At 42.2% G+C, this 24,414-nt stretch overlaps 1 protein-coding gene and 1 long non-coding RNA gene across 5 annotated transcripts in view; one reads left to right on the plus strand and one right to left on the minus strand.

Moving 5' to 3' along the window:
• COL4A3 (collagen type IV alpha 3 chain) overlaps positions 1 to 17,488 on the plus strand; it is a 132,537-nt gene extending 115,049 nt beyond the window's left edge. The window contains exons 39-52 of the mRNA XM_042995517.1: positions 84 to 164; positions 560 to 658; positions 893 to 940; positions 3,505 to 3,690; positions 4,698 to 4,828; positions 7,966 to 8,038; positions 10,127 to 10,198; positions 10,287 to 10,412; positions 11,196 to 11,294; positions 14,309 to 14,521; positions 15,159 to 15,336; positions 15,466 to 15,580; positions 16,626 to 16,798; positions 17,400 to 17,488. Coding sequence (XP_042851451.1) covers positions 84 to 164; positions 560 to 658; positions 893 to 940; positions 3,505 to 3,690; positions 4,698 to 4,828; positions 7,966 to 8,038; positions 10,127 to 10,198; positions 10,287 to 10,412; positions 11,196 to 11,294; positions 14,309 to 14,521; positions 15,159 to 15,336; positions 15,466 to 15,580; positions 16,626 to 16,798; positions 17,400 to 17,484 — 1,679 coding nt within the window. The 3' untranslated portion in view covers positions 17,485 to 17,488. The remainder of the gene's footprint in view (positions 1 to 83; positions 165 to 559; positions 659 to 892; positions 941 to 3,504; positions 3,691 to 4,697; positions 4,829 to 7,965; positions 8,039 to 10,126; positions 10,199 to 10,286; positions 10,413 to 11,195; positions 11,295 to 14,308; positions 14,522 to 15,158; positions 15,337 to 15,465; positions 15,581 to 16,625; positions 16,799 to 17,399) is intronic.
• Positions 3,847 to 24,411, minus strand: LOC122241036. 4 transcript variants are annotated; one of them, XR_006220957.1, is made up of 6 exons: positions 24,180 to 24,411; positions 18,966 to 19,174; positions 16,618 to 16,682; positions 12,759 to 12,820; positions 4,679 to 4,796; positions 3,847 to 3,879 (listed from the first exon to the last, which is right to left on the minus strand). It is a non-coding gene; the product is annotated as an uncharacterized LOC122241036 (long non-coding RNA). The 4 variants fall into 4 exon arrangements; XR_006220959.1 differs by lacking the exons at positions 3,847 to 3,879; positions 4,679 to 4,796 and adding an exon at positions 9,604 to 11,246; XR_006220958.1 differs by lacking the exons at positions 3,847 to 3,879; positions 4,679 to 4,796 and adding an exon at positions 9,604 to 11,277.
• Between the last annotated feature and the right edge of the window lie 3 nt (positions 24,412 to 24,414).

Here is a 24,414-nt window from a genome sequence, read left to right on the forward strand (position 1 = left end):
AAAAAAGGACCATTTCTGCCATTGTTGTAACCATTTACCTTGTGCTATTCTTTTTTTCCCTTCTCTTCTCTCTTTATTTATAGGAAAGCCAGGCCCTGATGGTGATTTGGGGTTAAAAGGCATTAAAGGCTTCCCCGGTCCTCCAGGAGTAAAAGGCCCTCCAGGTTCCATTTTTGTACTTTGTCTATTTCCCCTTCAGGACAGAGGCATATTTTCTCCTCAGGCTGGAATCTTTGCATACCTATCTGCTGCTCCTTAGAAATTAGCTCCCAGTTACTCAGTCCCCAGACCAAAAAAAAAAAAAAAAAAAAAATGAGGTTAGGTATTGATACCTATCTAATTCAAAGATCTGCCAGCCTCCACCTTCTGAAGTGATGATCTTCATGGTAGTATAAATCTGTTCATAGTTTTCACTGTGAATGGAGCATCACATAACTACAGTTCTGGGGGGTGGGGGGAAGGAGCACCTTTAATCGAATCGAATTCTACATATCCAGTGTTCACATCAGGCCATTGCCAGGAAGTATGCCCTCTCTTCGAATGGCATTTCTTTTCTCAGGACCTCCAGGATTTCCAGGACCTCCCGGACCAATGGGGATGAGAGGCAACCAGGGACGTGATGGAATCCCTGGCCCAGCAGGAGAAAAGGGAGAAACAGGTACACGTTGCTCATGAGCTTGGGTCCACTGGTTTCATTGTGCCTTGAATGGTCAGTGCCATTGTAATCCTTCACTGCTCTAGAGATACTTCTCCAATGGAATCGATGATCTTTAATGTGTTCTGGGTGTGTGGTGATTAAACTTCCTTCTGTCGCCACAGTGAAACTGACCAAGCAGAATATATGAAATTAACCACATATAAAACACTCAGGTACCAAACTCCTCTCTTTCAGGTTTGCTGGAAGCAGTTCCAGGCCCCAGAGGGAGCCCTGGAGTCCCAGGTGAGCAGTGCTTCACCGCCCCCCACCCCCCGCCCCGACCCTGGTGATCTAGATTTCAAGGACAGAATCTAATCAAAATCGCCTGGTATATAAAATAAACTTAACATATTGAATTAAAGAAGTCCCAGTGGTAATATAAGATGTTTACATTCTTAGTATTCAAGATGCTTAAAAATTATGACCACCATTGCAAAGTGAATGAATCAGAAACTGTGATCCAACTTTGGAATTTCTTTCCATCGAAAGTCTTTAAAAAATCAGAAGACTTCCTATGTAGTCCTTGGTTGTGGCTGTTGGCATGGTTTAAATGTATCACCTCCTAAAAGGGTGTAGGGGGAATTGCTGGCTTGTCCATGAGCACCCCCTCTCTGTGAGCACCCCTCTCTGCTATTCTGAGCAGGGGGCGGCGGGGTGGGAATAACATGCAGTGATGACACGAATTCTTTCCCACCTTGTTATCTTCATGGGTCTGATTCCCACCCCAGGGCCAGCTTGTGGTTCAGACTATTTTTTATTAAGGGCTGGCTACCAGTAACTCTCTCAATGCCAAACATGGCAGTTTGCAGAACATGTCATTCAAAGTATATACAAGATTTTAGGTTGACAGACTCTGAGTCCGGATTTCTCATGGCAGTGTTTTACAAGATAAGCAGCTTCTTCAAACTTTTTCCATTTTGTGGAGAAATTTGCCAGAAGAAATATTAGATCATTTGCATCTTCTATGGACCCTTCACAGATGTGGGTCCTGCGGACAGGAGTATTTGATTAGCAAAAAGTGTTCTTCCTATTGAGGACCTCTGGGTAGCGATGCTCGCGGGAACCAGCAGGGAGTAGCTGGGTCCTACTGAGAAGCTCAGAGGGGCAGGAACTGCCTCTCCACCTGTGAGCTCAACTGTGAAAGTCTACAAGAGCTGCACTTTTCCATTTGTTTCTTGGTGGTGTCACGGTCTCTCTGGTTGAGCTCAGTGTCCTCACACTTCCTGGACCCCACCTTCCTCCACGAGCATGGAGGCTTCTCCAGGTCTCGTTCACAGATCAGGTTTTACAATTACGGCCAAAGGGAGAGTTTCCGTTCATTTTCCTAGGCTAAGCTCAAAGTTTAACCATTTGGAGTGAGAATACTTTGGCATTTGTTTGGAAATAAAATTTAATATAAAATAATCATACCTTAAGTCAAAAAGCCTTAAAAAAATAACAACTAGCCCAATTATGTAAGTAGGTGATTATGTGCCTCAGTCCCTCTAGGATAACTAAATATGGAGAAGACTTCATTGAGACTCCCAAATGCTAAAATGAAATCATACCGTGAGACAAGGAAGCATCTTTATGGGCATGGACCATACAACCTAAGACCACATCTTGGGGTCTCCGACCACTGCCAGACTCTGTTGTACAAATACCCAGCATTTCAGAGCTTCAAGTGAGCTGAAGCCATCTAACCACTTTCTTTGAAAAACACAAATTACAAGTATAAAAAAAAAAAAAGCTAAAGAACAGGATAGACAAAGGCTAGATATTCAGTATTTTAATATTCATCCATTTTATTTTCATCATCACTCTGCCTTCCTGCACGATAACGTCCCAAGCCCTTCCCTGTGCCAGCAGCCTCATCCTTCTTCTTCCTGTCCCCTACTTGTGTGCCGTTCACTATTTCTAGAATAACACAGAGAGAAAAAAGAGGAGGGAGTGATTATTTGCAGTTCATACGTTTCCCATTCATGAACGTCAAAGCCCAATTTTCTTGAAGGTTCTCCAAGGTGAAGAATATTAGTAATTAAGTGGTGACTTTTTGGGAATCCTCATTGGTAATTCCAAACCCCCAGCCACCGCCTTCCCTTCCAGACTAGTGTTTGTGTGTGTTATGGGGGAGAAGAAAGGAGAGAAGAGGGATTGCAACTTTGTTGTTCCTTTGTCTGGGTTTAGCTGTGTGACTCTTCAGATACACACATCAATGCCAGGAAGTTTAGCTCTGAACGTTCTCTCTATTCAATGTCATTGTAATTAAAGTTCATCAGATAATATTAATTGAAGCAGATAGTGACACAACACTTCAGAGTTACACTACACTTTTCCATCTGTATATTATCTCACTTGATCTTTAAAGACTGAGCTACATTAGGTGTTTAAAATAAGAAAAACTGGGGCACCTGGGTGGCTCAGTCAGTTAGGTCTCTGACTCTTGATTTTGCCTCAGGTCATGATCCCCAGGTCACGAGATCGAGCTCCACATCCGTCTCCTTGCTGGGCATGGAGACAGCTTAAAATTCTTTCCCTCTCTCTCTCTCAAAAAAAAAAGAAAAAGAAAAAGAAAAAAGAACAAAAGAGAAACTGACACATAGAATAGTGAGGTGACTTTGACAAAATCAAAAGACTGAACTAAGGCAGAAATTAGTCTCGACTCAGTTTCTTATAGACCTGTATTTCTTTTACCAGCCTCTTTCAAAAACTATATTGCGAATCTTAATGCCTTTTAAGCACAGCATCTGCGTTACTACAGGTAACCCCAAACTGTAACTCCAAGTAGAAGGCCATTACGGAAACTTACCAAACCTTTTCCTTTGCAGGAGCCAAAGGAGACAGGGGAGCCCCAGGCTTACCCGGCCTCCCCGGCAGGAAAGGGATAGTGGGAGATGCCGGGCCGTGGGGACCCACCGGCGTGACAGGACTCCCAGGACCACCGGGTTTTCCTGGCGCAGTCATCCCTGGCCAGAAAGGAGATCGAGGTCCACCAGGCTTCAGAGGAAACCCAGGTTCTTTTTTGAACTTTTTATTTAAATTCCAGTTAGCTGGGGCGCCTGACTTTGGCTCAGGTCATGATCTCACGGTTCATGAGTTTGAGCCCCGCATCAGGCTCTCTGCTATCAGCTGGGAACCTGCTTCAGATCCTCTGTCCTCCTCTCTCTCTGCCCCTCCTCTGCTTGCACAGGCTCTCTCTTTCTCTAAAAAACAAATGAACATTAAAAAAAATTCCAGTTAGTGAACATACAGTGTAATCTTAGTTTCAAGGGTACAATATAGTGAGTCAACGCTCTCGTACATCACCTGGTGCTCACCACGGCTATTGGTGTGATGGGGACAGAGGGGATCTGTTTGAAAATTAGTAATTACCAAATAAATAAGCCCATTTTTAGTATACGTGCTGCTGAAGCGAGCACACCAAATTAATAAGCCTAAAAGAGAGAGATGCATCCCATCACCAAGATTTACTGAGTTGCTCTTATGGATCGAGTACCAGGCTAGGCACAGACCCTGTCTGGCAGACCTTCACCAAGGACAAACAGCCCCTGCCTTCGGCCAGCACTTCCCTGGCCTTATCTCATTCTGTCTTCACCACAAGCCCATCAACGCTCCACAACAGAAAGCATGTGCGGGGTCACACTGGGTGCAGGCCGTGCCCGTCATCCAAAAACCTGCCAACAGCGGGGCGCCTGGGTGGCTCAGTCGGTTAGGCTTCTGACTTCCGCTCAGGTCATGATCTCACGGTTCGTGAGTTCAAGCCCCACGTCAGGCTCTGTGCTGACAGCTTGGAGCCTGGAGCCTGCTTTGGATTCTGTGTCTCTCTCTCTCTCTCTTCCCCTCCCCTGCTCACACTCTGTCTCTCTCTTTCTCTCTCAAAAATAAATAAACATCAAAAAATAAATAAATAAATAAATAAACATCAAAAAAAATTTTTTTTTAATTAAAAAAAAAAAACCTGCCGACAGAACCTGCCAGGTGCCCCCACTGCCCAATACTGACCGGCTCTCCGTAAATGCAGGTGACCCTGGTCCTCCGGGACCTCCAGGGAGTCACGTGAGAGGCTTGAAAGGAGACAAGGGGCTTCTGGGCGAGCCTGGCCCTAGAGGTCCGCCTGGAACTGTAGGAGACGAGGGGCCGCCGGGTCAGCCGGTAAGTGTGGGAAATTATTTTGACTTCTTATATTCTTCTACATGAATTGCCAGGATCAGATGTCCCCAGAGGCAACAAAAAAATGCCCATGTGTGATGCTTCTGAGCACCCAAGGGCAGAGTCCAGGGGGTTCAAAGAATCCTAAGGGTTGGACAGATTTGGCCTCTAGAAGTTTGGTTTGTGGGGGACCCTTTTCCATGTCATTCCTGACCTTTTCTTGTTTAGACTCTGAACAATTTCAGTAATGGACTCTTAAAACACCTAACAGTTTGGGATCACTCTAGAGGACAATATCATTTTTCTGTATTAATATACTTTGAAAGTTATCAGTGAATGTCTATTTACTTTTTCCCCTTGATGGAACTTCCAGGGTTTCTAAATAGCTGCCACTTCCTTCTCAGCATTTTCTCCCCTGATAAATACCTGCGTTTTGCAAATTCAGTTTAACCCTTTGTCAACCCTGCCTCTATTCTGAATATATCACAGTTGGTCAACATCTTCCTTAAAAACACAGCCCCTGAGGGGCACCTGGGTGGCTTAGTTGGTTAAGCATCCAACCTCAGCTCAGGTCACGAGCTCACCGCTTATGAGTTCGAGCCCCGCGTCGCGGCCTGGAGCCTGCTTTGGATTCCGTGTCCTCCTCTCTGCCCCTCCCCCGCTCATTCTCTCCCTCTCTCTCTGTCTCTGTCTCAAAAATAAATAAGGATTAAAAAAATTTTTTTAGAACACAGCCCCTGAGACAAACACCCCCTGGGAGTAAGAACTCAGTACCCCCCACAGAGTGGCTAAAGGAGGGAAGACTCTCACCATCTGGAACACCATTTTATAATCCGACCTTGGGCTATCTGGCTGCCACATCACCACATTGTCACTGCACAGTCAGCTTCTGGTCAACCAGAGCGTGTGTGTGTGTGTGTGTGTGTGTGTGTGTATGCACACGCTTTTCCTTATGAAGGACTTCCAAGTTTTCTCCATTACTTCCAGCTCTTGTCTGTTTGTGACTTAAATGCAGAACTTTCAAATTTCTTTTTTATAGCTGTCATTGTGTTCATCTAGGCTCATGCTCCCAGACTATGAAGTTCTCTAAATTCAGTCTCTCACCCAACACCTGGGCCATCTTCCCTCACTTTCTTCTTGGCAGCATATTTGAGAAACCTGTCTTCCCCCTGTTTACATCAAATTCTTGGAGATTGATGAGGAATTCAGAGTTATGTCATAGCTGCTCTATGTTTTCATCAGTGATGGGCAATGAGGTACTTTATTTAGCATGATGGCATGTGAGGAATCATGGGAAGTTCTCTTAAGTTCTCTTGGTATTCGGTTTCCAGCGTCTACCTTTTTAAAACTTTTTTTTTTTAAATGAGACATTTGCCCAGTCTTAGATCTCTCTCATGTTTTCCATGATTCTCTGAAAGTGGCAAACACTGATCCTAAAATCACAGAGAAAGTCCTTCCAAGGACACTGGGCTGTGGAATGTATTGTTTGGAAATGCGATCTCTCTTAAGTCCTCTGGTGCTTTCAAGGTCAGTCAGGGCTTCTACATTTGCACTGGAAAGATAATTCTTCTTGGAGCACCTGGGTGGCTCAGTCAGTTGAATGTCCAGCTCCTGGTTTCGGCTCAGGTCATGATCCCAAGTTTGTGAGATTGAGCCTGGCGTCAGGCTCGGAGCATGGAGCCTACTTACGGTTCTCTCTCTCCCTCTCTCTCTCTGTCTCTGTCTCCCACCCTGCCCCTCTGCTCCTCTCCCCTGCTTACACAAGTACTCTCTAAAATAAAATTTAAAAAAACTAAAAAAAATAAAGAAATATAATTCTTCTCGATGGATGCCTAAACTGGCTCTGTGCCCTTAACAATCCTCTCCTTGCATGGAGCTGTGCCCTCCTCACCCGAGGGCGGGGCCTGGCATCTGCCCCTCCTCCCCGATTACCTCTGCTTCTGGACAACAGGCCAGACTCAGGAGCCTGAGAGTCCTTGACCAGGTGGTTCCATTTTCTCTCCTGCCTTTTTGCACCTGACACCACCCGATCCAAGGTACAGGATTTTTCCTTCTTTGGTCTTCTTGCTCTAAAGACATTTGGTTTAGAGGCCAGTTTTGTTCTTGGCATTTTTAATGACCTTCAGTTCCTTGTTTTCAAGTAATAGTACTGTTTCCATTCATATGGACAGTGTAATAGATGTCACTTATGTTCTGACATGTAGCTCCTTTCTGAAGCTCTGATCCCTTGCCCCTTCTCCTGTGGCCTTGCTTGAGCATTCCATGGCTACAAGGGCAAGTATGAGCCCAAGGAGGGAGCGTCTCCTGGGCAGATCACCTGCATCCTTGCCAAAAGTGCATGTCAAAGTGTCCCGGATAACCCTTTCATGGTCCCAATCCCTGGACACCTTACTTCCACCACCACTCGGGCCGGGAGTAATTTATAACTCTGCCAACTTAGTTTCAATGATGGTGGGTGCTATAATTCAATATGGGCTCTGTTGTCTTTGCAAAAATTACAAACAAAAATTACAATTTTCATTCTGGCAATCCAGTGCCTGCTCTTCCCGAAAGGTCTCCAGATACTGGTCAGGTCCATGTAGGATACAGAATATTAAGTTGTATTCCACACTCCTACAACAGACATTAACACCCAGAAGTTGTGCTTGCTCTTGACCGTGAGGGCAGTTTTTGCTTCTGTGTTATTGAAAATGATAGTCCCGGGGCACCTGGGTGACTCAGTCGGTTAAGCGTCCGACTCGGTTTCGGCTCAGGTCATGATGTCATGGTTCATGAGATTAAGCCCCGCACTGAACTGACAGTGCACAGCCTGCTTGGGATTCTCTCTCTCTCTCTCTCTCTCTCTCTCTCTCTCTCCCCCTCCCCAACTTGTGTGCATGCTCTCCCCCTCTCTCAAATAAATAAACTTAAAAATTTTTTTAAAAAAGAAAAAGAAAATGATAGTCCTCAGGAGAGATCTAGGTGGCAGAGGAACTATAGGAGGATTGGATTGGAAGGTAAAAATGGTATCTGTGGACCTCAGTTCATTCTGACCCAACGTATTATATCCTATTTGCTTAAAAAGAAAAAAAGGACTACAGTGACAATTGTGATTTTTAAAATTTTGTCTTTGGTACTGCTCCCTTTTATCTGAACTATAGGGAGCACCAGGTGCCCCAGGTCTGCCAGGGCTCAGAGGTGATCCGGGATTCCATGGATTTCCAGGGGTAAAAGGTACTGTTTTTGTGCACTACTCTTTGGATACAAAGACGATGATTGTGATTTATATTTTAGGGCACACAAATGTTTACTGAACTCCTCCAGTCATCACAGACAGGGTGCAAATAGGACCTTGGTTATGAGTAAAGAAGGAAGACCACCAGAACCCAGCCCCAGGGGTCTTAAACACTAAATTCACGCCTTAAGGATGGAAACTGTAGAAAAACTAAAAAATAAACAGTTTAAAGTGGTGACCGCTGAAATACTGATGTATGTTGGGGAGAATACCGATGTGTGTTGGGTTGGGGATGGGGAACTACATCAATATCAATGCTATTGCTTTGAAGTTGCTTATTTTCACTTGTGTGTGTGTTATAATGTTAAAAAGCTGAAAATCGAAACAAATATTTACCAAACTGTTAATGGGGGAGGGTAAGTAAAGTGTTCTGCGTGAGATTTAAGTATTTGGTTTTTTGGCACATGCATGATAATCAGAAGAGAAATATAATCCGGGGGGTCGTAAGTGTAAAATTTTCATGCACAAAAATCTAAATGTCAGGTTTCAGAAAATATTTCTCAAATCTTCCATAAGGATGCTATGACCTTAAATAAGGCTTTGGATATTATATTTGTTGTCTTCACTGATTAAATCCTTTGTCACTGCTTCTGTACAGTAGGGAATCTATTATCACAGACTATACAGTAAGTAGTGAGTGTAGCCAAAAGGAACAAAGCCACACTTTCACAAAGGTAAACCTTTTCCGGGTCCAAGGGAGGACAAGGTGGAGTTCCAAGAGAGCCTAGCCTGTTCGGTACTTTCAACCACTGACTCTCCAAGGAGCAAATTCGTTAAGAATAAATCAAAGCAGATGATTCCAAGGAGTCCCAGTAGACATGGTGGGGGAGGGTGAACACGGGGGGGGGGGGGTGCGAACAGGGCAGCCTGGGCACCATGTGTCCCACCTGTCACTCCCCACCTCCCAGAACAGGAATATCTAAGATTGGAAAAATTATACAAGGGCCCCACTAAAGAAAGAAACGTCCTGGTGAAATATTTAGAGCTATTTAGAGGGGAGAGTCAAAAAATGCGTTCTTTTGAAATGTGTTCCATGAAACATACTCCATTTTTCTTAGATTTCGGAACATGAAAATTTTTAATCCTCAAAAGGAAAAACAGGCTTTTTCTGATGTGTTTAAATAAATATGGACATCTTCCTGAGGTTCTGATACCAAGTGGATAATTTAGAGTGTAGTTTCCAGTTAACTTTTGATAATCTATTTGATTGTATTGCTTCCATAAATACCATCTTTAGTATTAAAGTCTTTCTAAGAAATCAGACGTAATGCCTATATTATTTCATGATTTTTAAAAAGAGTATTTCCCCAGGGACACCGAGCATCCGACTTCGGCTCGGGTCATGATCTCACGGTTCATGGGTTCGAGCCCCGCGTCAGGCTCTGTGCTGACAGCTCGGAGCCTGGAGCCTGTGTCTCCCCCTCTCTCTGCTCCTCCCCTGCTTGCACTCTGTCTCTCAAAAATAAATAAAGATTAAAAAAAAAGTATTTCTCCAAATCAGTGATTCTTTGTAAACTTTTATTCATGTCAAAGACTGGGAGAGAAATCATACCATTTTGATAGTTTACATGATAGTTTACATGATAGTTACATGAATTCCATATGTGTTCATGAGAATCCCTAATATAACTAATGGGCTCTTAATAAAGCTAGAGAAATAAGCTAAGAAAGTAGATAACTGTGACAATTGATGTAAGCACTAAAATAGGTTTAATGTCACTTCATACTTTACCTTAAATATTAAATTCGTTTCTGAACGGAAACAGTGAACTTTATGAACTCTTCCCCTTCAATACTAAGATACAAAATCTTAATGCCTACTTCTAGAATATATTTTTAAATAGACATTAAGCATGATTGATTGGGTCCAAATAAAATGCCAGAAGTTGTAGCCATTGTCACAGAGCCCCATCACCTCCAGTCCTAACTCCCACTGTCTGTCCTTACAGTTGATCATAAACCTCAAGAGCTGGGAAACCCACTGTTCTACATGGAATCACATTGCCTTTTTTTTTTTTTTTTATAAGGGGAGAAGGGTAATCCAGGATTTCTGGGACCAGTTGGACCTCCAGGGCAAATTGGGCCAAAAGGACCACCCGGTAAATATTATTCTCCTTAGTATTGCTCTTCATGAAGAAAGGGTAGCTCATCAGTGAACCCATCGTTTTCCTCTGCTCATGTCAATAGGTATACGTGGAGACCCTGGCACAGTTAAGATCATCTCCCTTCCGGGAAGCCCAGGGCCACCTGGACCTGTTGGAGAACCAGGGATGCAAGGAGAGCCTGGGCCACCGGGGCCACCAGGAATCCTAGGTGTGGAACTGACTGTATTGACATGGATTACGAGCAAGTGGTTGAACCAAAATACCTACAAAGCGCTTTGGAAGCAAGCACTATAGAGTCTATTGGAAATATTGACTCTATTGAAACCTATTGTGCAGTGTATAAGCTTAAGCAAATACACTTTAGGCACTTACGGGTTTTTTTTTTTTTCATTAAGATCAAGTATTAATTCTATCTTCTGTGACAACCATTGGTCTTAGAGCTCTTATTTGAAAACGATTACCTGAATAAACCTGAGTTCTATGCGTGTGTAGTTTTCTCACACTTTGGAGAGCATTTGGAAGAGTAGTAAATGCAAATATATGCTTAATCTTATGAAATCTTATCAAAGTACTGGTGTATGGAAATTGAACTAACCCCTCTGTATAGGGTTAGCATACTGTAATAGACTTCTGAATGGAATTGTTATGTTCTAAGGTTGCCTGAATTGCTTCTGTGATATAAAAGAGACATGACTTATTACGTTGATCAGTACAAGGGCATAGCAAATTCTGGAAGAGGGTGAAGCAAAATGGCAGCACAATTTTAAACCATTGTTGTCTCCTATGTTTCTAGTCCGTTCTTGAGGGTTCTTTTTCCCCCCTGAGAAGTAGGATGTAACAAGTTGGATGACCAACTGTCCGAGTTTGTCCGTGGCTCAGCGTGTAAGACTTTCGTTGCCGAAACTGGAGAAGTCCCACATATCTGGGATGACTGGCCACCCCTGTTTTTTCCTGTATGAACCATTCAACACAGTGTTGGTTTTTTGCGTAGGACCCTGTGGGCCAAGAGGCAAACCAGGCAAGGATGGAAGGCCGGGAACTCCTGGGCCAATTGGAGAAAAAGGCAACAAAGGCTGTAAAGGAGAGCAAGGTAAACGAATGGCTGGCTTCTTCTATTCCTTCTCTTCACTGACTGCTGTTTCAATATCCAGAGAAGTCGCCTTTAAATATGTGACTGTAAGAGTCATCCACGTCTTTCAGTTTTGTCGTTTGCATTAAAAGCCAGGGACAAAACGTTCATTTGGAAGAAGATGAAAAACCAAGAATTATTGGAATACACCATCCTTCCTATCTCTCAACTGGGCAAGTGTCCACCAAATTTTTAGTCTGAGGACAAATAGACCTCATAAAGCACTAATTCTATTTTTGGAAAGGCCAATACTGTTTTTAATTATTTATAGGAGTACTATTTAATAGTATCTAGAGAAGTAACATGTAAGTACATAGTTATAAAAAATACTATCTTGATATGAATAGAAGAACAACTTAGTATCTTTATCTAGGAAAGCCATCTTTCTTTTTAATTTTTTTAATGTTTATTTATTTTTGAGAGAGAGAGTATATGTGTGAGCAGGGGAGGGGCAGAGAGAGAGGGAGACACAGAATCCAAAACAGGCTCCAGGCGCCGAGCTGTCAGCACAGAGCCCGATGCGGGGCTCGAACTCACGAACCATGAGATGATGACCTGAGCCAAAGTCAGAAGCCTACCTGACTGAGCCACCCAGGCGCCCCTAGGAAAAGCCATCTTTAAGCTATACCATTCTTGAATACCACATGGCTGAACAATTCATGTGTATCCTGAAGAAGGCCCTCTCCAATTAGTCTAGTGGAGGTGAAGGAAGGTCCTGTTGCTGAACTTAAAAGGCAAATAAGTGGGGCCCGCTGGTAACAGGACTCCTAAAATGACAAATAGGTCTGGAAGGCTGTGGTCCAAGGCCATTTTTGCTGGCTGTAAGCAGGGTCTCTGGAACCAGAGGGAGCACACGGTTCTTAAAATTGAAGGTGTTTATGCTGGAGACGCGACTGAATGCTATCAGGGCAAGAGACGTGCTTATGTGCACAAAGCAAAGCACAGTGACTCCTCGTGGCAAACCCAATAAAACCAGAGGCATCCTGGAAACAGTGGCATGGCTTATGCCAAATTCCAAAGCAACCTTCCTGCTAAAGCCACTGGCCACAGAACCTGTGTGATGCTATACCCCTCAAGGATTTAAACTTGCTGACAAGTAAGGGCGCCTGGGTGGCTCAGTCAGTTAAGTGTCTGACTCTTGATTTCGGCTCAGGTCATGATCTCACAGTTGAGTTCAAGACTCACGCCGGGCTCTGCACTTACAGTGCAGGGCCTGCTTGAGATTCTCTCTCTCTCTCTGCCCCTTTCCTGTTCATGCTCTCACTCTCACTCTCAAAATAAATAAACATTTAAAAGAAGGATAAGGATCTAAGAGTTAAGTAACACAGGTATAAGCCAAGAGCCCGGCCTCTCGCTCAGAAATGCAGAATATCGTTGATCGTGCATAGTTGTACAGCAGCTCACCTTAATTTCTGTCATACTCACCTAATCAAAATTCCTGTGCAGGGACCTCAAGGCATCGTTTGCTTGTGGCCAATTATAGCTCTCTGGGAATGAGGACAGATGTGGGGAAAAGTAAAGAATGTGTATCTTCTCTATCTGGATATATTAAAAACATACGCTTTTGGACTACTCCAGTAAGACATGAGACATAGACAGATTTAGATATGGCTTCTTTTTAACTTCAAAGAACAAACCAAGGCTCCCGGACAAGACAGGGATGGTGGGGAGACTGGAAAAAAATATAATCTTGGGCTTTAACCAATCCTCATGAGCAGCATGGACTTCCGAGCAGAGACTATACTGGGGTGCTGCCTGGCACCATAGCATGGTTGTTTGTGGGAAACAACAATCCTCCCTTGACTCGTGGGCCCCAAATCCAACCCTCTCTGTATTTCTTTAGGACCCAAGGTGGGTTGGGTAGAGCTTAGGGTAGAGTGGAAATGGATCAGGGGCAAAGCGGGGATGGAAGCAGGTGCCAGTATCATCAATAATAGCTATTTGATGAAGAAAGGGAGAGTAAAGAACACGACGACGGAGGGAAAGGATACTTCTCCAGTACTTACTTAGAAAGTGACAAGTTGGGGCACCTAGCTGGCTCAGTCAGAAGAGCATGCGACTCTTGATCTCGAGGTCGTGAGTTTGATCCCCACAATGGGTGGAGAGATTACCAAAAAAATAATAATAGAAAGTGACAAATGTGCCTTACTCTAAGTGCAGAGGGGAAAAAAAGTATACAAATTACTTACTTTGCCTTAAGCTCATATAAATTTTAAAAACTAACCCTTAACACAGTCTTTTCCATTCTATTTGCCTTACTAATTAAAAACTTCCTTGAAGTTTGCAACTTTTAAAAAGAACTTTCAATATTGTCCATGAATGTTTAGTGACTTTATCAAAAGTACCTCCTTGAATAGACTTCCAAAATATAGATATTTGATTTAACTTATTTACCCACATTGTAGAATACATTCATTGGTACCGAAAAAAAAAATGTACCTAAGACCTATCAGATGCAGGCCACCGTGCTGGACACCGCAGAATGCAAAGATAAAAAAGACCTGATCTTGGGACGCCTGGGTAGCTCAGTTGGTTGAGTGTCCAACTTTGGCTCAGGTCATGATCTCACGGTTCATGGGTTTGAGCCCTACGTCGGGCTCTGTGCTGACAGCTCAGAGCCTGGAGGCTGCTTGTGATTCTGTGTCTCCCTCTCTCTCTGCCCCTGCTCCACTTGTTCTCTCTCTCTCTGTCTGTCTCTCTCTCTCAAAAATAAATGAACATTAAAAAAATTGGGGGAGGGGAAAAAAAGACCTGATCTCAAAAACTCATCATGCAATATACACAAATATTTATAAGGCATCGTGTGATAAACTAGTGGACATTTAATACTGTTTGGCCATTTTGTAAGCCCCTCTTTTTTAGGACTCCTTTACAGAGGGGCTTAACAGATATACATAAACATTTAAATCAGTACCTCCGGAAAATGAGTTTGAGGTTTTGTTTGTATTGCAACATGTATACCATGTTTGTTAAAGGACCCCCAGGTTTGGATGGACTGCCAGGCTTGAAGGGCAAACCTGGAGACATTGGACCACCCACAACTGCAACAACCATGAGAGGCTTCATCTTCACCAGGCACAGTCAGACCACAGCCATCCCTTCCTGCCCAGAAGGCACACAGCCGCTCTATAGTGGGTTCTCTCTTCTTTTTGTACAAGGAAATGAACAAGCCCACGGACAAGACCTGGGTAATGTCCCAGTCCTTGTTTTCAGTCATTTTCTTCCATATACAGATGGTCAATTTTCATAGCATGGGGTACTTCTCTCTGAAGCTAAGTGTAAACAACCCTGAGTGCCTGACAGCACTCCTTGAAGACAGTGAATAAGACAACACAGGCCTAACGTCTAATTTTCATTCTGGAAACGTGAAGCCCTGGAAGGAGCCTTGCTTGTGAAACGTTGATCTAGCTCGTCCTGTTGAATGCAAACAATTTTCACTGAAATCACGTTTGCTTCTGAGTCTTACAAGTAGCATCTGTTCTCAAGCTTTGTCTAGTTATTTGCTATTATACACGTAGGAAGAACTGGGAATATTTTGAAGTAAAAGACATTTTTCCAACAGACCTCTACCAGTCCTCAAGTGCTAGGCTCATTAGAAAGGGTCCCAGGAAGTTTTAAGGGTGGGAGAAGGAAGATGTGTTTGCTTATTGGATCTTTGATTTCTGTCACTGTTAAAACTTTGCAAATAACACATTCTGCAAGTAACTCTTTTGTGTTGCCTTTCTCATTTTTGCCATAGGTTGTTTTAATCAGCCTCTAGCTAGCAAGGATACTCAAAATGATTTTAATTTACTGACAGTGATACTCAGTCTAATGTTTCATCAGGAACTCTTGGCAGCTGCCTGCAGCGATTTACCACAATGCCATTCTTGTTCTGTAACATCAATGACGTATGCAATTTTGCATCTCGAAATGATTATTCATACTGGCTGTCAACACCAGCTCGGATGCCAATGGACATGGCTCCAATTACTGGCAGGGCCCTGGAGCCTTATATTAGCAGGTAAAAATCTAATCCCTTAGCTTTGTGATGGGACCAGGTCAGTCACTTCACTTGTAACGGAACGTAGGGCAGCAAGTACATCGCAGTGCGTGAGAGCGGGGATGCCACATTCTTCATTTCGTGTTACAGATGCACCGTCTGTGAAGGTCCTGCGATGGCCATAGCTATCCACAGCCAAACCACTGACATTCCCTCCTGTCCTCATGGCTGGATTTCTCTCTGGAAAGGATTCTCTTTTATCATGGTAAGGAGGAAAGAACAGCAAAGTCATAGTAAAGATTGCCCCTAGAATCTTACGTTGGACTGGGTGAAAGGCGGCCGCCGGGGAATGAAGCCGCCTGATGTCAATGGACACAGCGTGCCATGGACATTTGCTTGAAAATCTAGAAAGATACTTTTTTTTTTAAAGCAAGTTGGGGTTTTTTTGTAAATAAGGGAGCATTAAAAAAAATGACTTCATCCACAAATTCTAAATAAGACATTTAGGTGAAGAGTAATACCATATTAGTAATGGAATGCCTATATTTTTACCTGGCAGCTGTTTTATATAGATAGATCTTCTGTAATCCTTATGGAAACCCTAAAGGTAGTTTCTATTATCTGCAGTTTTATAAATAAGAACGAAGTAATTTCCCCAAGGTCTCACAACTAGTAAGTGGTAAAGCTAGGATCTGAACCTGAGTCTGTCTGCTCCAAAATCTTATTGCCTTACACTGTGCCCCTTTGACATTCCTACGAAGACGGGAACTAAGAGAAAAAGGCTTTTAAAGAGATTCCCCAGATCTAAGTGCTAAATGAAGAAATCTATGGACTGACCATCAGTGACTATGCTAGCTGCACATATGTGGTGGGTGGTTATTCATATTTTGTGTAGCATCACTTAGGATCCATTATCCCCCCTTCTTTACTGAAAACATAGTGACGAGTTCAGAGGGTGATCAGTACTATAAGGGAAATAAGGAAAGATAAGGAGAGAGATTGTGAAAGGGACAACGTCAAGGAAAGCCTTCTTCAGATTATATTTAAGCAGATCCCTGAACTCTGAGAACAAGCTAGCTGAGGAAAAGGTGCATTCCAGGCAGAATAAATAGCTTTTGCTTTCTTTTTGATGACTGTTCCTCAACTTGGAAGGTAGCTAGAGTATTAGCAAATCTGGGTAACGAAGCATAAGAAGTTTAGTTCATGCTGTTTTCTTTTCTTATTGTCTATTACCCCCCCCCCAAGAGTAGAGCATTGAAAACTTGAACGCCATGCACAGAATTCTTATTCAGAGATTTTTACCTTGACAGTTCACAAGTGCAGGTTCTGAGGGCGCAGGTCAGGCTCTGGCATCCCCCGGGTCCTGTCTGGAAGAATTCCGAGCCAGTCCATTTATAGAATGTCATGGAAGAGGAACGTGCAACTACTATTCAAATTCCTACAGTTTCTGGTTGGCTTCATTAAACCCCAAAAGAATGTTCAGGTAACTATTCAAAGTCAAGTTTAACCTGATGACTCAATCACAGACCTATTCAGAGGTTGCCCTGTTAGATTTTCGTTACCTGGGTGTTGATGATGAACATCGGAAAGATCTCATGCCAACAAAATCCAGTTTAGCTTGGCACTCGCAGTGACAAGTGTCCTACAGTGAACAAATAGCCATGGCTTTGTACTACTGCACCAATAAAGACCCCAAAAATGTGATTTCTGTCACCACCAAACATATTTAACATTTGTATATAAACTTTTAGCAAGTGACGAACAAAACCACTAACCGATCTGCTACTGTTAACTTACTGCACTGGCAGACTTATGAGTAATATAGACTATTTAAATGGTAAGCGTGGTTTTTATTACAAAACAGAGGATTTGTAAGTTTGCATCGCAGCCTAGGTTTCCTTACTGCTGCTGAAACACAACTAAATTATAAAATGTCAACAACATTATAAAATGTCGCAACAACAGACCTCCTGTAATAGAATTTGATAAGCTCCAATAGTTATTAACAAACCTCAAAGCCAGCAAATATTCCCTTTTTATCTATATTGATGAGATTTTTTTTTTGTTTTTTGCTTTTATTTCAGAAAACCTATTCCATCAACTATGAAAGCTGGGGAGTTAGAAAAGATAATAAGTCGCTGTCGGGTGTGCATGAAGAGAAGACAATGAAGAAAACAGAACTGTTCTTTTTTGTCCTAAATAACCAAGTAATGGTGCAGAATATGCATTTATTTGGGAAGTTTTCGCTAACCAAACAATGTGGTTCTGTGATGACTTACTACAAAGTTTCTATTTGTTTCCCCACACAACAAAGCATTTCTTCTACGTCAGCTCTGCCATCCGGGTATCTAAATATGCGATCCTGCAGAGTTTCCCGTGGCAAGGCAGACTTGGCCAAAAATACCACTGAGATCATCTTCCATTTGTATCCGGTGCACTAGCTCCATGGCGAGTGTATAAAGTTTGATGCCACAAGTTAACTGGATTTGCCCCCTTCTGGCCCAGTCTTTGCGACTCAGGGAGGCTAAATCGCTTTGAGATTGTGCCACCAACCCCTCCCTAAAACTTTAGCCCCTGGGACAGGAAGGAGATGGGGGCAGGTGGAGTAATAGAGCCGCATGAATTGTACTGTACTTTCAGACCCGTTCAGTAACCTAAGGCCTGAGGAAACCGGAACCGAACTAAGGTTCATGGATATTCTAGGGCTCTTTCAAAGGTACCCAAGACTAAGGCCAAAGGGGGTTTCCCTAAGGCCAAAAGGGGGTTTCATATTTTTTTAAAGCTTTTTCTGTTTTTCCATTGAATTCATTTCACTGCAGCAGTACGACCTGCTTGTGTTCCCATGGTTACCCTTACTGAATTAATTTTAATAGGCTGATGTTATACACATACTCTGCGATGTATCTCACTTCCTTTTTACCAGCTCACCCACACAAATAACAAGGACACTACTTCTTCAATGTGCACTTTAACCCCATCCCTATAGATGGTCAGAAAACTTAAGACATTTGTTGGCTAATCGGGCTCCAGGTATTTTTCCTTTGCTGTGATCCATTCATAGTCCATTTAACCTGGGCATTTCCAGATTAATTCCCCGGCTATTTCTCTAATTCTTTTTTTTGTAAAAAAAAAAAAAAAAAAAATGTGTTTTATATTACATATTCTTACCAACCATGTGGAAAGAGTTGTGTAAAAATCTTAATGTACAAATTGTATAGTTTGGCAGATATAGGTCTTAAAATTTGCTTTTCAGTGTGTTGATACATTCCCAAGGTTACTTAATTCAACTGAACAAGCATTTCATTCAGCACCAAGCCATGTCCCAGGCATGGTGCTAAATTATAGCTAGTAAGGGGGAGAAAAAGAGACTTGCTTTGGACCTGATAATCCAGAAGAGGTAATGAACCTACTGCTGCCGTTAAGACTCCCACATATCCGAGCTGGGGTTTGTTTCCCCCCTTTTCTTCCTTTGTCACTGTCCTTCACTGTTGTTATATGCCATCAGCATAATTCAGTAGATCTCTGTAAAGGTTTACAAATAAGATCTTTGCCCAGGGAAAGCCCAGGATTTCTAGCTTCTCTTAGGCATTGCAGAAGCCAGGTAGGAACAATGTTAAGAAAACAAAGGTCTGCAAAACTCTAAAACCCACTGGTACTTGATGGTGACACTCTGATCGATCGGAGGCCAGGTATCCTGAGGCAAAGTTCTGAAGATGCTTCTTGATCCCCCCAGGTGGCCTCGGTGGTGCTGATGTTCAAATTCAGGTCATTGCTTCTGTCTCAGTCGCTAAGCGAAGGTGTGACCGCAGGGGACAGCACACACTGTGACTGTGGTTCCCATCCTTCACTGCTCACATGCCTGCCATCAAGACATTTGTACATTTGAACATTATAAAGTGCATTGTACTTAGTTTACGTAGACTCACCTCATATTAAGACTTTTTTGCTCTACAAATACCCTACGGTCCCAATCGTACAATAATGGCATAGAGGGCTAACTGACGTCCACAAACCCTCTGTAAGCCAGTAGTTCTCAAAGTGTGGTCCCTGGACCAGCTGCATCAGCAGCATCTGGGAACTTGCTACGAATGCCCATTTTAGGGCATCGCAGACCTACAGAATCAGAAACTCTAGGGGGCAAGGCCCAGAAATGTGAATTTTCACAAGCACTCCAGGCGATTGCCAAAGCACTCCATGTTAGAACAAGTGCTGGAGGCAAACAGCCAAGAGAAGATTCTGCGGGCAGTTACCTGGCACCGCTGGCTGCTATAGCTCCATCTGTCCCTCTCTTTGAAGTCCCAGGTCACCAACGCCCTGAAGGTCGGCTAATTTTACTAATCCGGAAAAGCCCTAAATTGGTGCTACAGCCAAAGGACTGGCCTCCGCTTAGCCAAGCCTCCTCTCCTCTGGCCGCTTATCAGTGTTTAACTTCTGACAAAGACAGGCTGTACGAATGAAAGCCTTACATTCCAGTGAAGCCATTAACAGCTGCTCTGCCATATGTCACACGTCTGAGACTGACCACTGCAACGCAGCTCCCCTGCCTCGCTTTCCAGATGCCTAGGAGTAGCTTACAGTGTTATGCAGACTTACCTTTGTAGATAAAATGTAAATACCTTGTTTCTTTTAAAATTGGGGCTTCAACTTTGGAATTTCACAGTGTGCTAAAATAATGGATTTCTCAGAGGTCTCTCTTTTTGCAAGGTAAACATTATTAACTTATTTATGAAAGTATTACAATAATGCTAAATTTGAATTTCAGTGCTAATTTAACTCACAAAGATTTTTCTATGCAGCAAATGTAACTTACTGCAACTAAACTTAATTTAATGTTTACTCTATAACCAAATGAAATATATTTAAAATATATTGAATATTTTATATTATTATATCCTGACAACATTACAATGTTGTAATGTACTAATATTTCTGTAATTATAGTTAAAAATTATTTTATTGTATTGTCTAAAAATAAAATTGAAAAAATGATATCTGGTCTTATTTTTTTCAAAATGGAGATAATTTTCTGAGTTGTAAAAATAATATATATTCTCTGTTAAAACAACACATGATGCAAACTTATGAAGAATATAAAAATTGCCATGATCTAACCCGCCACGCTCACCCAAGATAAATAAGGTATATGCCCTTCCAGAGTTTTTCCCTGTAAATATGTTTTTAAACAAAATTGGGATAAAAACATGCTATTTTGTTACCAGATTTTTTTTAACTTAATACTTTATGGACATATTTTCACATCAATAGACAAGAAGTAATCATTATTTACACCATAGTCCATTGCATGGCTTTACTACATAAGTCGATGAATCCCCAATTGGTGGACACTTGATTTAGTTTTATTATGAATATATTGTACATATTTCTTTTTTTTCTTTAATTTTTATTTTATTTTATTTTTTTTTTAATTTTTTTAATGTTTACTTATTTTTGAGACAGAGAGAGACAGAGCATGAACGGGGGAGGGGCAGAGAGAGAGGGAGACACAGAATCGGAAGCAGGCTCCAGGCTCTGAGCCATCAGCCCAGGGCCTGACATGGGGCTGGAACTCGCGGACCGCGAGATCGTGACCTGAGCTGAAGTCGGACGCTCAACCGACTGAGCCACCCAGGCGCCCCTTTTTCTTTAATTTTTAGAGAGAGAGTGAATGAGAGCACACAAGCAGGGGAGAGGGGCAGAAGGAGGGAGGGGGGAAAAGGAGAGAGGGAGAGAGACAGAGAGAGAGAATCTCAAGCAGGTTCCATGCTCAGTGTGGAGTCCAACGTGGGGCTCCATCCCATGACCTTGGGATCATGACCTGAGCTGAAATCAAGAGTTGGACACGCAACTGACTGAGCCACCCAGGCACCCCCTATTGTAAGTATTTCATTTCAATTTTACTGTTACTTCCTCAGGATCAATCTCTAGAAGGAAAATTATAGAATCAAAGGACTCCCACAATCTTGGTCTTTGATATATGTACAAAATGTTCTCCAGGAAGGTTGTGAGAATTTCAAGCTCTATCAACAATGCAAACACCCATCTCCTTACGCTTTTACCAATTCTGGATATTGCTGTTATTTTACAATTTTGCCTATCCCATTTTAATTTCTATTCTTCTCACTACCAGTGATTTGTCACATTCAATGAATATTTGCTTTGTTATTAGTATTTTTTATTAGTGCTTGTTTTTGTTTTCCTATGAAGGGCCTGATCATATCTTTGCTCGTTTTCTATTAGGGTGTTTAAAAATTTTTTACAAATCAGTTAAGAAAATGTATAGATTACCGAAATTATGGGTCATACGTTTTGATGTTTCCCATTGATAATACAAATACTCCTCATTCAAGGAAACATATTCGTAAAATTTTAAATGTAAAGAAACAGTAAAGAGGAATGCTTTTCATATGCAAAATATGAAATTTTGTTAAGTAAGGAACTTTCAGGCTGTGTTAAATGGCCATCAAAATAATCAAAGGAAGAAGGTGAATGAACAGGAATCCTGAGTAATAGTTCTAAGACAAAGAAAATTCTTGCTCAAATACATATTTTAGGAGTATTCTCTTTACTGGACCAGAAATCTAAACTGAAAACATTTTGAGCAAAAAAAAAAACCAAATGTTTATTTAAATGAACTTATTTTTACTGCTGGCAAGTAGAGGATTGAATGACAGTGGCCGTTCTCTCTCTACTTACAAGCCTGTTTGGAAGGAAAATAGTGATCAGTCTCTAATGGATTCTTAGCAACCTACTGACCGGGCACTCGCAGGGTATTAACAGTGCCTAGGTCACCTCACCCTATTCCCAGCTCTGCCTACTGGAAAGTGAGAAACAACCAAACACGGAGTAAAAAGTAAATGATTTTGTATAACCAGACTAAATCTTAAACATTCACATAAATATGACCTTCTCTCTCGGGGTGTTTGCAGACTCTAAGGTAAAAATGCTGACATTGCTCAAAGACTTTGTAGAACTGTTGCTTTGGAATTATCATGAAGTACAGTTTGTCAGCCAAACCAGGAAATGGGTCTTATCACTTTATACCCAAGACCTACACGATGCTCAAGATATTTGGCTCCACAGAAGACATCCGGATGAGGGAGACACAGACCTTGGTCTCAAACACAGAACTTCATCTGTGGTCTCAACACGGAACAAAAAATAAGGCGAATACATAGATTAATTATAATACTGGACAGAATGTGATAAGTGTTACAAGAAACAACAAATAGTGATTCAAAAGTTGGAGGCTTCAGGAAATAATTACAAAACAAGGAATATTTTAGGTGGTCCTTTAAGGCTAGTTAAGATTCCAAGAAGCAAAAGGTCGTCAAAGGCACGATAGCATTCCAGGTGTCAGGAACAGCATGGATAAGGGTAGGCAGTTAGGAAAGCATGGAGCTATCTCAGAGAATAATTCGTGGTCAAGAATACATAGAATATAAGAATATACATGGGATACATAACATATGGAATATATGTATTCTCTGTATATGGAAACATCACATACGCATACATACACAAACAGTGGTAAATAAAGTGGAGTAGTAGGAGTTAGGGCCATATTAGGTAGACTTTCAAATACCAGGTTGAACTTGTACTTCCTTGGCTGGTATAAGAGCCAGTGAAGATTCTGACAAAAGAAAATGATCATATAAATGGTAACCTAGAAGGTCTAGTGTCTCATATACTGCCCTTGCCAGGCTATTTCATAATTTCAAGTGTTTTTAAAAATTACTGGATTGCTGTTATGGACTCCTGAATTGTAGAGAACTATAAATCATCAATTTCTTTTCAACCTAGGGCTTCAAATTTGGGATGTCACAGTTTGTAAAATGAGGTTCTTTGCCAGCCTCTAGTAAGAATTAGAGGGGAAAAATGATTGTAGAGACGGGGAGGCCAGTTAAAAGGTCATCAGCCCAGATGATGGGTAATGGTCTAGCAGGGGGAAAAGAATGGACAGAGAAAGTGGACAGTTGGTATTAAGATGAGGGAATCTGAAGCGGGGGGCGGGCGCTTGGGAGACCATGAAAGATGACTTCAGAGCTTCAGAGTTTTAAAACTTGGTGACTGGAGTGCTCGCTTCGGCAGCACATATACTAAAACTTGGTGACTGGAAAAATAATCTTGCCATGAACTAAAAAAAAAAAAAAAAAAAAATTCAGGAGAAGGTATCTGAACTGGGAAGAGGGAGAAAATTTGAGCTTGAAACTCTGTTGGGATCAAAACTCCAAAAGGACACTTATGAAGAATTGGCTAGAACTAGTGCGACAGGATGAGACTAAACAGATGTGTTATTTACATTTATATCTATTCTTACGGAAGGACGATTTGCCAGTATTGTGAAGGGGTCCCAAGAACATTAATTCTCAAAGTGCTTTCCAGATTATTTTGAAGAATGGTAACATCTCTGGAATATCTTTAGATTCTACAGTAGTCCCTACTCATGTGTATGTCCTTGTTGGGCTGTTTGTTTAAATCCAGGCATATAAAATATTCCGTGATTTGGCTTCAGTCCGTACCAATGTCGGTGAGTATGGTACTGAATTTCCCGAAGTTAGTAGTTAGGGGTTTAGATCCAGAGAGGGCTCTCCGAAAGCTAAACAAGGCTGCTAACTACTTTGAGTCCTAACTTCTCTTTTAACAGCATTCTCATCTTGAAGGATTGGAGGAGCCACTCGGGGCAGGGGCCACTGTTTTTCAAGAAAGACATCTAATAATTAGAGGGCTCGACTAGAAATCAAAATTGGAGCGTGGATCACCACCAGAATTGGCGAAATATACAGATTATTAAGCCTCACACCACAGAGATTTGGGTGCAGATAGTTCTGAAAAGTAGTCATATTAAGTGGCTACCGAAGATTTACCTTGTAAACACGTGGGTCTGGAAGATCACCAACTCCAATAAAGTTTCAGCGTGAAGCCAACTTGCACCGCCCTTGCTTTGTTGCCTGCGGTTGGCGCTCTTTGCCCTCAACAAAGATGTCCCCGTATCGCCGTCGCACTGCCCCCGTTCCTGTGCGTGAGCCTCACGTCCGCCCTTCCCCGTGTCACATGACCACGAAGCTGCCTCAGCTACGGTTCCTGGCAAGGGCCAGCCCC

This window comes from Panthera tigris, chromosome C1, assembly GCF_018350195.1.
Source record: "Panthera tigris isolate Pti1 chromosome C1, P.tigris_Pti1_mat1.1, whole genome shotgun sequence".
NCBI classification, from domain to species: Eukaryota; Metazoa; Chordata; class Mammalia; order Carnivora; family Felidae; genus Panthera; species Panthera tigris.